The sequence below is a fragment of the Salmo salar genome, chromosome 08 (genome assembly GCF_965601325.2).
Source record: "Salmo salar chromosome 08, fSalSal1, whole genome shotgun sequence".
NCBI classification, from domain to species: domain Eukaryota; kingdom Metazoa; phylum Chordata; class Actinopteri; order Salmoniformes; family Salmonidae; genus Salmo; species Salmo salar.
Window position 1 is genome coordinate 16049730 of NC_138298.1, and position 13919 is coordinate 16063648.

General features: G+C 42.9%; 1 protein-coding gene across 1 annotated transcript; it reads right to left on the minus strand.

Moving 5' to 3' along the window:
* Positions 1–595: 595 nt before the first annotated feature.
* LOC106610127 (uncharacterized) lies at positions 596–9702 on the minus strand. Its single transcript, XM_082978395.1, has 7 exons — positions 9221–9702; positions 8679–8809; positions 8322–8495; positions 5991–6155; positions 5502–5613; positions 5178–5299; positions 596–2907 (listed from the first exon to the last, which is right to left on the minus strand). Exons 1-7 carry the CDS (start codon positions 9495–9497, stop codon positions 1999–2001), a joined length of 1890 nt encoding a protein of 629 aa, XP_082834521.1. The 5' UTR covers positions 9498–9702; the 3' UTR covers positions 596–1998.
* Positions 9703–13919: the final 4217 nt, after the last annotated feature.

Below are 13919 nucleotides of genomic sequence, written 5' to 3' on the forward strand. Positions count from 1 at the left end.
ACTGCCTCAGCATAGGACACTTTCTGCACCACTCGAATTCTGTCAATCTCAACTTGTCTCTCTCACAGGGCGCACAGTGCTTTCTCTATCCCAACACTCTCTGACTATGCCCTCCTGCACATTTCTCACAATGTGGGATCTCCCTTCTAGACATTGCTGCAACGTGTCTGAATCCTTTGCAACTAAAGCACCATAGCGGGTTTGGAACATGGGCCTCACAGAATAGCAAATATAACCTCATCTGACCTTATCAGGTAGAAACTCTGTCATAGTTCAAGACAGACTGGGTATTCTCAGTCTTGCCATTGCCACCGGATCTACGTCTCAACAAACGGCGGGCGTCACAAACACCAGAAATATTGATTTTCAGTTGATCCACCTCTACACTCAATGCTACCTGCTCCAGAGAGCAAAGAATGACACAGGTCGATCCTGAGGAGTGTGACACGGAGCGCCCGCTGCCTCTGGGCAAAGGATGCACAAAAGAAAAAGAAAAGCACAACAATTCTACTTCTCGAAACTTAGAATACAACTTTATTCATCCCCGAGAGGCAATTTGTTCAGGGCTGACAGTGCTTCAGACAGGACAAACACACACTTTTTTATTTAATTTTTTTTTTTTTTTTTTTTTTTTTACATGTAAGAGACATAAAAAAACAACTAAGGCATCAGTTAAAAGTGCATGGTGCCATTTTAAGTCCATGGTAGCCACAGTTCTTAGTATAGCCCTGCCATTAATTATCTCCAGAATAGTCCCTAGGTCTTCATTAATTGTCCTGTTAACCAGGCGATTGGCCTCGGGCACAAACAACGCCCTGCGCCTATTGGTGGAACACTTGAGAAAGCACAGGCAACGTCCCAAAGGGGAGCAGATGGAACTGCGGGTTGATGACACGGTGCTCTCCCCCACAATGTCATAGGCTTTCGTCCTGGCATGCTGCTCAAAGAATGAGGCCAGACTTCTGAAAGGCAGCCCGGTGATCTTTGAGCAGGTGTTCACAATGGCTTGAAGGCAGTATCTGTTCTTGACAGAGAGGGATGTAAACCAGCATACGAAGGACAACACAGAATGCTCTCGATGAAAGAACTGTAAAAAGGATTGCAATATTGATTTGTGGACACTTAATGAGTTCAGTTTCCTGAGGAAGTATTGTGTCTGCTATTTTGATGATGGTCGTCTGTGTTTTGCTCAAACTTCCGGGTGTTATCAAAGATGTTGCCAAGATATTTATACTGGTCCACATTGTCCACCTCCTCTCCATCAATGATCATCGTACTGGCGGGCTTCCTCCTGAAGTCGACAATAATTGTATTTTGTCTTAAAGACATTCAACTCCAGCAGCGTACTGCCACACCAGGCAATGAAGTCCTGGATGGCTGGGCCATGGTCAGGCTCTTGAGAGGAGTGACCGGAGGACTGAGTCATCGGCAAACTTCACAAAATGGCAGTTGGCGTGGGCCCTCAGTCATTGGTGTAGAAAATAAAAAGGAGGGGTGACACCCTTGTGGTGAACCTGTGCAAGTGAGTAGGGTGTCTGACGTGGCACCATTAGCATAGACTCTCCATAATCCACAAGTTAAGGCTGTGGTCTTTATTGGTTGGCGTAATAGTTCAAAGGGTGTGGTTAAATGAAAAAGTTATTTACGCTGTTCTTTGAAATACGGTACTGCTTATTACATTACACATCAAATCTCTTATGATCAGTATCTTTCAAGCTGAGTGCAGACTTGTTTAGAAAGAACAGTGTGTTAGCAAGAATATAGTAGAAAATAATAGAATTACTTTATTCCATCGACATCACCTCAGTAAGGTAAATATTCAACTGTCCTTGTTCTAGCCTAGATGTACTGTCTCTTAAAAACAAGTTAACAAAGTGTTAATGAGGGGGTATGTTGTTAATTACACTCTTACCCCAAGACACTTCACATGATAACTATAACTATGTCAGCTAAAGAATGACTCCCTGACATCCCCTGCGTACATCTGAAGACACACTGCTACGATTTCTCCCCGTTGTGGACACTCCTATGTCTGATAAGCTCTTGTAGTTTAGTCTGCACTTGAAGGGTGTGAACGGTCTGGTGCTGCTTCACATAGTTCGCCTCAGTAAAGCGCTTCCCACACGTGGGGCAGGCGTACGGCTTGTCGGCATCCGTCCTAATGCTCGGCCTCCCACGTTGTGACCCAATGACACCAGAGGTAGAAACGGGAGTCGCCACCCTCAATTGGTTAGTCTTTGAGCTCCCTCCTTGACCTCTAGCCATTGTTTGGGTGTTGTTGGGATTGTGTGATGTGTTATAGGCTAGATACCTCTTGTGGTGAACACCCATCCTGACCCTGTCTGTATTGGTGGGGTAACCCTGAGGTAACTGAGGAAGGCTAGACCCAGGACCAGGCCTTCTATGAACCCAGTCACCGGGCATTAGATGAGACCCTGAAGGAGAAGACAGACTTCCTGTTAGACTCGCACCAGGGGGGTCTCCCACCACTCTCTGTGAAGGCTGAAGCCCAGGGTGACCTGCTCTGTTCATCATGGATACTGTGGTGTTTGAATCATAGGAACAGGAGGGTCTATCTCTATCAGCCCCAGGCCCTGCTTCATCACTGCACTGAGACCGTGACGAGAAGGGTCTGGGCTGCATAATGGATTGCTGACCGGAGCCTCTGTCTCTCTGATGACCAACAGGACTGAGGTTGTTTAGTCCTCCTGTCCACTGGTTGTGTTCTGTGTAGTGGTTGTGGTGGAGTCTCTGTTCCTCACGGTTGGGTTCTGACTCTGGAAGGAAGAGCGATGGCTCCTGATCCATGTTCCTGATCTGGTGCCAGGGTTTGTGATCAGCTGCTTCAGAGGTCCAGTCTCTCCCGCCAGTAACACCGGATATCAGCAAGTCTTCATGGACTGCAGACTGCAAACAAAGATGGTACAGAAAAGCATAAAGGTTTATGTAAGAAACTCTTTGCTGTACATACAAACATGACATTATAAAATGTTAACCACAGTCAAGCCCATCAGAATCTTTGCAATGATACAAAAATAACCAAGTCAGACAGCACTGAGTCAATTTAGTATTTAATTTAAACAAAATGGCAATCACATTTATTGCACAAAACGATATGTGACAATAACTTCTGTCGTGTCTTTGGGGGTACCATTAAACTGAAGACATGTTTATCAATTAGCTCCCTGTAATTATTATCACGCGACTAAACTGATTAATCGTTTAATTGTAATTAACTAGGAGATCGGGGCACCAAGGTGAATATTCAGATTACAAAGCTATAATTTTCCTAATATAACTTTCCTGTACTATAATATTATATTCTATTATAGTATAGGCCGATTATCTTCTGGTTTAAATGGTGTATTTTACCTCGCGTCCAGTCTCATTCCAAACGTCGTAAATTGTTGTATCTGCATGAACCCAGTCTTTACTAAAATCATCCATACATCAATTGTCTTAAAATCATTTATTTACTACACTAAGTAATTAACAGAAAACATACAAACAGTAATTATCGTCACAAAGGATTGGTATAGTAATGTGCGCTAATGGCTAACAGGCATGGCTGGTCTGTTAGACAATGGGTCATAAACGGTCAGCTGAGGAGGTACACAGAGTTCATTAATATTAACAATTGACAATTGAAGGCTCGCTCATTCGGGAACAATTGCAATCAATATATATTTACGCTCATGTGTCGTTGTTCTGATGGAAAGTTTTGTCCGCGTTCTCTCTCTCTCGGTTAGAATGGATCTTTCAGAGCGACATTCATTAATGTCGTCATAGAATGGTTGTTTCGTTGGTCTTCGCGTTCAATGATATAATTTACTTAGCTGCAGACTAATAATTAATATCAAAGACTTGTTCTTATTCTGTCGGTATCAAGTCTAAAAGTTAACCACGTGGTAAGGTTCACTTTCAGTAGAGGAATTGGATGGTAAAACCTATTGGCCATGGAGTGGGGACCTGGTCTGAAGAAATGTAAATCAGGGGGTGTTTTATAGTGCCCATAGAACAGGCTTGTCAAATGACGCCTGGTCCTGTATGTGTCCCTGGGGCGTGCCTATGACTGAGCTAGACTTGGTTACAGAAATACAATTCTATCACATTAACATCAGTACAATAGCATCTCAATGTATTATAAAAGCTTTATCCTTATTAATACATTCTATACACCCATTATGATGCAAGTCTCAAGCTGAGGCTATTATATAAACAGTTTTATGGTAATATGGCTATATTGTCTCTGAGTATCACAAAATTGTACCGCTTACATGCATCATTTATCATGTAGCTTATAGTTTAGTCTAAAGTTTTGTGGAAATTCTGAGTCTATATATTTTGTCTGTTTATTGTGGCAGCACCATTTCACAGAGTCAAATTCCTGTACATGCAAATATATTTGGGGAATAAAGCTGGTTTATCATATTCACGTCAGTTTACATTCTGTTATTTGGGACCTGTTATGTACTGTATGAACTGTAGCAGATTGTCCCCTTGGGGTCTTCATATAATTCAAAATCCCCATGTGCTGTGTGTCCTTGGGCTTAATACCGTAAATATTGGATCCTGCCTTGAATTAGTGAACTCATTGCTTCCATTTTACAGACAAACATTGCTGGTTAACAAATAGCTAGGTATCTTTGGTGAGTAGATTCCACTCAACGTAAGTTATAGTACACCTATTTGAATTTATTTCACAATTAATTTCCTTATCAAGCAGCTGGGTTTCCAAGTTGTTTGGCGCTTACTTCTCAAGCTGGCAAGCTGGCTAAACAGACGGCACTGTATTGCATCTGTTTGAAGGCCCACAAACAGACGACTCAAGCAATCACAACAAGTTGCAGGCTGCGTAATAGCCAATCACAACACTGGACTGCCCCCCCCCTCATCAGACTGAAATTCAAACCTAAAGGTGCCAAGACTTTAGAGGGAGTAATTTCAGAAATTGAGAGGGAAAACTTAACCTTGACAAGCTACTATTGCTGGTGGACAATTTAATGCGTTCAAATTTATTTTTACATGTTTGAATACACTTCACCCTGGTCACAGCCAGTCTGTTGTAATGAAGGCTAAGTTTGGGTGTTTTGTTTTCGACTGTCTGTTTCAACTGGAACATGGACCCTGGTGTTGTTCCCCAATACAGAGTTGAGAACACTGTCCCATCCACTGACCTCTACTATGTCGCCTCTGGTCCTGGCCTGCTCAGTGATATCGTCCTGCGGGCCCTTGGCCGCACCGGTCTGGGAATCCAAGACGGCTACCCAGTCTCCTCTGTTATCCTCCAGCCAATCACCTGCAGGAAGAGGTTACAAATTAGAATTTATAAACATGGCATGAGTTAATGACCTGGTCAAGTTCATACATTATAATTTAGTACGTAAACCTACATTGTATTGACTCAATTTGATGAATGAAGACAAAATCATAGCCAGGTGCATTACTATTCCCATTGAAGATCTATTACTGTATGTAGGCTATATGTATTTCTCCCTTACCTTGCTCCCCCATCTTTAATCCACTCAGCAGATCAATGCTCTCTGGTTCATCTTCTATTGTCTCCTCTTTGACTAGCAGCAGATCAGGCTTCCCATCCTCCATGTCTACTGACTGTAAGAGATACAGAGTGAGAGGATGTTGGATCAACAAATCTGATATGAGCACCTTGCTATCTTGTGATTGGGCAATGAGGGATTGCTATGAGTACTATGCAAACATGTTAGTTGATTTGACTACTTGACTATCTTTAATCGTTTGATAATTGAAAGGCATGGTCCCACACTTAATCAAGATCTGGGCCTGTATCCACAAAGAGTCTCAGAGTAGAAGTGCTGATCGGGTATCAGGTCCTCACCTGTCTATATAGTATTATTCATTATGATCTAAAAGGCAAAACTGATCCTAGATCAGCACTCCTACTCTGAGAGGGTTTGTGGATACGAGCCCTGACCTAATACCATTCAGACAGTAGTTTACAGTGGGCTCACCTCAGTGAGACTGTGTGTGGTCCTGTGCTGCTCAGCTGGTTCCTCTGTGGGTTCAGGAGGAGGTGTAGTCTGGTTGTCTTCCATGACCATGGTCCCCTCAGGGTTCCCCAGATCCCTCCTCACACCCCTCCTCCTCACTAGCTGCACCTCTGGACCCTCCTCCTCCTGGAAGAGACAGGTGATACAGATTACACAGACATACACTCCCTCAGGTACGTACACGCAGATAAACACACTTTCAACATGGAGTGTTTATCCATCCCCACTACGTTTGAGTCCTATACTGTAGTTACAGAATGACTTCATTGTTGTTAAACCCATCATGGTGGACATAAATGTTGTTGTGGGTAATCATCAGACAAACTATTTTGACGTGTACAGTAGGCGTTTGTTAGTGTGTGGGTTAAGAGTCTCAATGAAAGTCTAAGAATAAAAAATCCCATTTTGTGTTCATTAAACAAGTGTTAAATACACTATATGAAAACCACACACCAAAAAAAATCAGCTTGAACTTGAGAAACTGCTTTCATTAACAGTGTCTTGGGAAAATCTGTGAATATCCTATAACCTACATAGCACAAACGCAATATGAAGCAGACTTTTTAGGCTTATAATCACACAAAAGCTATGGATTTTTTCTGCTGACAACAACACAAATGTATCTTTGTCATTAATGCAGGGTTTGATTTTAAATGTCAGAAGCTATCGTGTGGAATGGTAACTTCCTATTTTATAGAGTGGAATGTATTTTCTGTTGGTGTATCATGAGGTAGTTCCTCTCGCAGAACCTCTTCCTGCGGTGTGTACAGGCAAACGGCCTTTCTTGCCTTTCTTCAAGTTTTAATGTCGCCGGCACAAGTACAGTGAAATGCCTTTCTTGTAATCTCTAAACCCAGCAATACAGTAACCAATAACAATGTAATACTAAATATAACATAAGGAAAAAGTAAACAAGCATACTATATACAGTCAGTTCCAGTACCATATTACATATTACAATTTGCAGTGATACTGGAGCGACAGAGGTAGATATGTGTAGGGGTAAGGTGACAAGGCATCAGGATATGTGATAAACAGAGTAGCAGCAGCGTATATGATGAATGTATGTGAGTGGGTGTAGAGTCAGTATAAATGTATGTGCATATTATGTGTGTGAGCAAATGATGAATTGAGTGTTTGTGTGTGTTCTGGAGTGTGCATAGAGACAATGCAAAAATAAAATACAAGGGTCAACCCAGATGGTCCATGTAGCCATTTTGTTAGCTATTTTGCAGGCTTATGGCTTGGGGATTGAAGCTGTTGATGTCAGACTTGATGCACCGGTACCGCTTGCTGTGCTGAAGCAGAGAGAACAGTCTATAGCTTGGTGGCTGGAGTCTTCAACTATTTTCCGGGCCTTCCTTTCACACCGCCTGATATAGAGGTCCTGGATGTACTGGGTTGTCCGCACCACGCTCTGCAGCGCAATGCGATCGACGGCGGTGCTATTGCCATACCAAGCAGTGATGCAGCCAGTCAAGATGCTCTCAATGGTACAGCCTCTTCAGGGTGTCCTGGTGGGAGAACCTCTTCTCACATTGGGTACACCCCTGTGTGGACCCTCTGGTGGATCTCCACCTTCTGGGGGCAGCTGAAGCCTTTGTTACAGAACATGCAGAGGAACCGTTTCTCTTTACTATTGACTGATGTGGCTCCCCCACCCTGAGCCTGGGCTCTAGCCCTGTCGATTGAGTTCAATACCTGATCAAAAAGGACGCAGCCATGTGAATCAGAAGGTGCCATCCATGTGGACACTGGTCTAGATTCCTGAATGCGTGTAAATGGGAGTGGGTCGCGACGTTTGGATTTGTCTCCAAGCTTTCCCAATAATGTAAGAAATCTCTGCCCTGTGAGTGTCTGTCTCCAAGGTCACTATCTGCATTCCATGTGGTAGGAGCGTCACCCTCCATTTTCACACCTCATCTACCACTATAACCTCCCCTTTCTTATCTTGGCACCCTTCAGAGTATACACTACTACTGTATCGGTTCCAGTTCCCTCTAGACAGATCAGTCTGTGTCTCTAAACCCAAGGATATGTTGCCAGGGTCCATCTCTGTAGTGTAAAAACAAGACGGATCATCACCGCCAGCGTCTAACGCTTCATCATCCCCATGGGAATGAACCGTCCTCTGACTCTGGTGAAATACCGGTAAATACTCAGCCGGGAGCAGGAGGACGGCCCAGTCTCCCCAGCCCCTCTGGGTCTGATCTGTGGTCAGATCCTGTGTGTTACAGTTAAAGTCTTGGTCTCCGTCTCTGACTTGAGGATGGCGTTCTGCGTTCCACTGACCTCCGTGATGCTGCGTCGGGCCCTTGGATGTACTGCGGTGGTAGTGGGGTCCTCCGTGGCTACAGGGGGTGCTCCAGACGCTCCAGTTTGGATGTCTCTGCTGTGCCGTTGGATTTCCTCTCCTTCAGACCTCTCCTGCTTGACCACAGGACCTGCAGCCTCTGCATCTGCAGACTGACACAAGAAGATAACAAGGATAACAATGTTGTAGGGAAGTCTCATAAGCTTGCCTATGGGAGATAAATGATGATGTACATTTAAGCAAGTGAATAGCTGAGGGGAGCCTTTCTGAGATAACCAGGCGACATCGATTTACAAAGTAACTTTATTTTTTTTATGCAACACTATTACACTAACCTCTATCATGATAATGTGCTGGGTTGAGGTTCCACTCCCCTCATCAACAGTGATTGGTTGGTCATCGCTCCATGTATTGTGTCCCACTGGCTTCACAAAGCTCCTGTGGCCTCCAGTGAGATGTCCTTCACCTGAGAGAGTGATTGGGGGAAAAGAGGTGGTTAGGTTAGCTACTGTCAATGCTTAATGGTATATTATACACTATTGTCACTGTCTACAATTGGCAAGGATGTAAGGTAACACTTCTAATAACTTCTTGATATACTATTTATTGATCGTTGTATTATGTTCCATGCATCACATTGTTTTCGTTGACTAAATAATAGGAAATGCAGAAAATCTCAAATCTGGTTAGAATATGATATTGTGTATTTGCGCGAGATAGCTAAGTAATCAGGGGAATAATTCCATACAATCCAAAAACTGACCAAGACCAAATTCTTGGTAACACATCATATGTACAAAGAGGAACGGGGCAACAGGCACTGCGCGATATACGAACGGCGACAGGCTGCGCATCCTCAGCCTTCAGCAAAATGTACCTCTTGTCAATCCTCTGTATCGGTCGAGGATCTTGACACTATTGGGACGACTAGCGAGGACGCGCTCTCGCGTCGTCCTCTCTGCGCGCTCCCGTGCGACCTTCATTTCCAGTAGTTTCCTCCGCAATGTCCTGTTTTCTTTCCGGCTTTGAGTTATTTCCAAACGAAACACTGCATAATCGTCGTCTACGACTTTACATATCTCTGCCACAGCTGCATTTGCTAGCACCTCCATGATGGAGGCTATTTGAGCGTGATAAACCATACAGTTAGACATTTTTAGCCCACGTTAGCAAGCTAGGGTTATGTAATAACATCTATCAACTAAGTCCTGTCTGCAACGCTTATTAAACACTACGTGGGGTAAGTATGTGATGCTGTGCAGTTAAAGACTCGTATTTTCTAGGGTGTTAATAAATGTTTAAATAACAGCAATAAAAACGCTAACGTGGGCACTGTTCACTTCCGTTTACGTCTTCTTAGTGTGAGTTTCCGGCAGACTAGACGCTATGTTGCATATTGCTTGCTGCCATTCACAGGTCGGAGGAGTCACGGGCTAGGAACACACATATAATATATATATATTTATATATAAATCTATATATACACAGAACAAAATATAAAAGCAACATACAAGTTACAGTTCATATAAGGAAATCAGTCAATTGAAATAAATGCATTAGGCCTTAATCTATGGATTTCACATGACTGGGCCTGGGAAGGCATAGGCCCACCTACTTGGCATCCAGGCCAGCCACCAACCCACCGGGGACCCAGACCCAACCGATCAGAATACGTTCTTCTCCACTAAAGGGCTTTATTACAGACAGAAATACACAAAAGTTTCATCAGCTGTCCGGGTGGCTGGTCTCAGACGATCCCCCAGGGGAAGAAGCCGGATGTGGAGGTCCTGGGCTAGCGTGGTTACTCTGTCTGCAGTTTTTAGTCCTATTGGGTGTACTGCCAAATTCTTTAAAACGATGTTGGAGGTGGCTTATGGTAGAGAAATGTACATTTAATTATCTGGCAACAGCTCTGGTGGACATTCCAGCATTCAGCAAGCCAATTGCACGCTCTATCAAAACTTGAGACATCTCTGGCATTGTTATGTGACAAAACTGCACATTTTAGAGAGGCCTTTTATTGTCCCCAGCACAAGGTGCACCTGTGTAATGATCATGCCGTTTAATCAGTTTCTTGATATGGCCCACTTGTCAGGTGGATGGATTATCCTGGCAAAGGTGAAATGTTCACCAACAGGGATGTATACAACATTTGAGAGAAATAAGCTTTTTGTGCTTATGGAACATTACTGGGATCTTTTATTTCTGCTCATGAAACCAACACTTTACATGTTGCGTTCATAATTTTGTTCAGTATATGTCGGGTAGGCAACCGGCGTCCACTAGTTGGCACAGCCACAAAGTAAAAAAATTTCTATATCATAAAAATGTATGAAAACTAAAATTAGCTTTTTGGGCTTAATTTAAGGTTAGCAGTGTGGTTAAGGTTAGCCTGTGATCATGACTCAGTTTCATTACATCACACACACGAGTCATTTGACAAAGGCGTCTTCTGTACGGGGGAGTTTTGTTTAGAGCCATTACTCTCAATCTGAACACTAATACGTGTCGATTGTGGTATGGGTTTGGAAGCATAAGGACCTTTCATATCAGCAAGAAATATTTTTCAAAGAACAAAATGTTAAATATATACACACCCTGATAGTGTTAGTGTTACAACACGGCCATATCTCCATGTTACAGCACTTGTTTACGGAAAACCACCTGAAGACAAGTGGAGACCACCTGTGCTAATTAGCTATCTCGCATCCTCTGAACACCTGTGTGTAACACGGAACCCAAACCGGCTGTGCGCGTGCGCAAATGTATTTTGTCCCCCCACACCAAACGCGATCATGACACGCAGGTTAAAATATCAAAACAAACTCTGAACCAATTACATTAATTTGGGGACAGGTCGAAAAGCATTAAACATTTATGGCAATTTAGCCAGCTAGCTTGCACTTGCTAGTTAATTTGTCCATTTTAGCTAGCTTTCTGTTGCTAGCTAATTTGTCCTGGGATATAAACATTGAGTTATTTTACCCGAAATGCACAAGGTCCTCTACTCCGCCAATTAATCCACACATAAAACGGTCAACCGAATCGTTTCTAGTCATCTCTCTTCCTTCCAGGCTTTTTCTTCTCTTGACTTTATATTGCTATTGGCAACTGTCATAAATTAGGTGCATTACCGCCACTGACCTTGTTCGTCTTTCAGTCATCCACATGGGTATAACCAATGAGGAGATGTCATGTGGGTACCTGCTTCTACAAACCAATGAGGAAATGGGAGAGGCAGGCCTTGCAGCGCGATCTGCGTCAGAAATAGAACTGACTTCTATTTTAGCCCTTGGCAACGCAGACGCTCGCGAGCAGTGTGGGTGCAATAATTGAATAACATGTATGTCTACATTTATTTTGCAACGCACGCATCACAAGCGGTGTAGTCAGCCTGTAAGCATAACTGGGCAAGTGTAGTTTGGTCTGATGGAGGTAGCTGTATGGATCTGTGCAAAACTGCTACAGTAAATGTATCTTTTTTATTTGAATGATTCTTTATCACTGATGAAAGATAAGGGCCATATGTTTCGAAAGCCACACCGCAAACTATGATTATTGATGTTTCTAAATGTTAAAACACAGCGTCTGGATTGTAGTTCACATGAGCCAGTTGTGGGCGAAGCTAATGGCTGAACTGTAAGGAGAATGCCTAGAGTTTTCAAGAGCTAGGTCAAGGTTAGGTTTAAAATCACATTTTAAGAAGATAAATTGTAGAAATAGGCTGGGTTTATGACTTTATGACTGTGGTAACTACTGACGACCCAATGTCGGCAACCCTGGTCCTGGAGTGCCGCAGGCACTTCGTGTTTTTGATTTAACCGACCTGGAAGCAGGATGACATGCCAGAGGGAGGCATTTTAAATCCATGGGGGTGGGAGTACAACTAGTATTGCTTTGGAGCCATAATAACACAAGGTAGATTGGTCCTACTACTGTTCAAATGTACCTAAACGTAGCCTTACGCAATCACAACCGTCGCTTTATATAATAACACAAGAAAAACATGCGCCCCACTACTACATGTGTATCCGAAATGCTGCCGTAGGCATACACATAATTTGCGCCTACCAACACGCACATATCAGCTCAACAGGATGAGCACCGATAGCTTATAAAAAATTCTTACAGGCTTCATAGCTTAAATTTCAATTAGAATTATAAACTGCGTGGTTCCAGCCCTGAATGCTGATTGGCTGACAGCCGTGGTATATGAGACCATATACCTTGGGTATGACGAAACATTTATTTTTACTGCTCTAATTACTTTAGTAACTAGTTTAGAATATCAATAAGGTACCACGGGGGTTCGTGGTATATGGCCAATATACCATGGCTAATGGCTGCTAATGGTGCCAAAGAACAGCCCTTAGCCGTGATATATTGGCCATGTGCCACACCCCCTCGTGCCTTGTTGCTTAACTATAGGCTACATTTCTGTTGAATTTGTGACACAATGAGCGTAACCAAGCCGCCACTTCTCCAGTTGTGCAATATTTTCTGTATGATTGCGTTTCAGAAAAGCTAACTAAATCAAACTAAGTGCACACTCTATAGTCATAGCTGATGTGAAATGTCCTACATTGTCACGAGAATTTTCAATCCCAATGATGATAACTAACAATTACTTAAGCTTTGACCAATCCCCGAGGTTTGTAAGACCCTGGGTTTAATAATAATTAGGCAAAGACTCAGCTTATGCAAAAGGTTGGCTGTTTATTCACGAGAACGTTCTAAAGTCATATAATGCGCACAGCCTTTTATATAACTCCTACAAGTGCATCTGTTCCTCCCTGGGTGGAGGAACTTGATCTCCTGTCCTTGGTCTCACAGTACCAAAACATGTCTGTTGTCAGTTCCTCTTTATCACACACAAACACAATGTTCCCACTGTCTCACAATATTCTAGTATTATGTCTAAACACATTGTCTAAGCTTCTGTAACTATTAGGGTGAAATACTTTAGTCATTACTCTTAATGTCATTCAGATTCTCTTATCATTACTTTAAACATATAAATTCCCTTATCATACATGGCAGTAGCTCATTTAAATTTGCAGCGAATAAGAGTAAATGCCCATTCCGAGAGCAACACACACATGCTATAGCAAGAGAGCAGGGACGGGGCGAAAAAGTAGGCTGTGTCGTTTTCATAGTATTGACATCACTTTTACAGTAGCCTGTCATATTTTGACTGTGTAATTCAAATGAATGGTAAGAGTGTACGTTTGCCTACTTGTTTTTTGTTTACACATGGTATTGCTCCTATACTACTGCGACATACACAAAAAGGTTGGCCTATCTGAAATGCAGCCATATACACAACAACTGTCATTTTGCACTCAAGAAAGTACGCGATGAAGTGAAGCCCCACGAAGACTGGTTGCCCAAGATGCGCTCATTTAAACAGCACACACCAACACCGTGACCATTGTAACCACGATTCGGGACCATGGACAAAAAGCTACCGCCAGTCAGTGTGATGTGTTACTGCCAATTTCAGCACCACCAGAGTGGGCAGCCAGACAACAGGATAATCCAATAGGCTATATTGTCCCTTGTTAAAAAGAAAAACT

Coding starts and splice junctions, on each gene's coding strand:
- LOC106610127 (XM_082978395.1), bottom strand. CDS start 9,497: ATGTCTAACTGTATGGTTTATCACGCTCAAATAGCCTCCATCATGGAG. Junction 5,614..5,990: donor CCACACACAGTCTCACTGAG/GTGAGCCCACTG, acceptor TATCTCTTACAG/TCAGTAGACATGGAGGATGG. Junction 5,300..5,501: donor ATTAAAGATGGGGGAGCAAG/GTAAGGGAGAAA, acceptor CTCTTCCTGCAG/GTGATTGGCTGGAGGATAAC.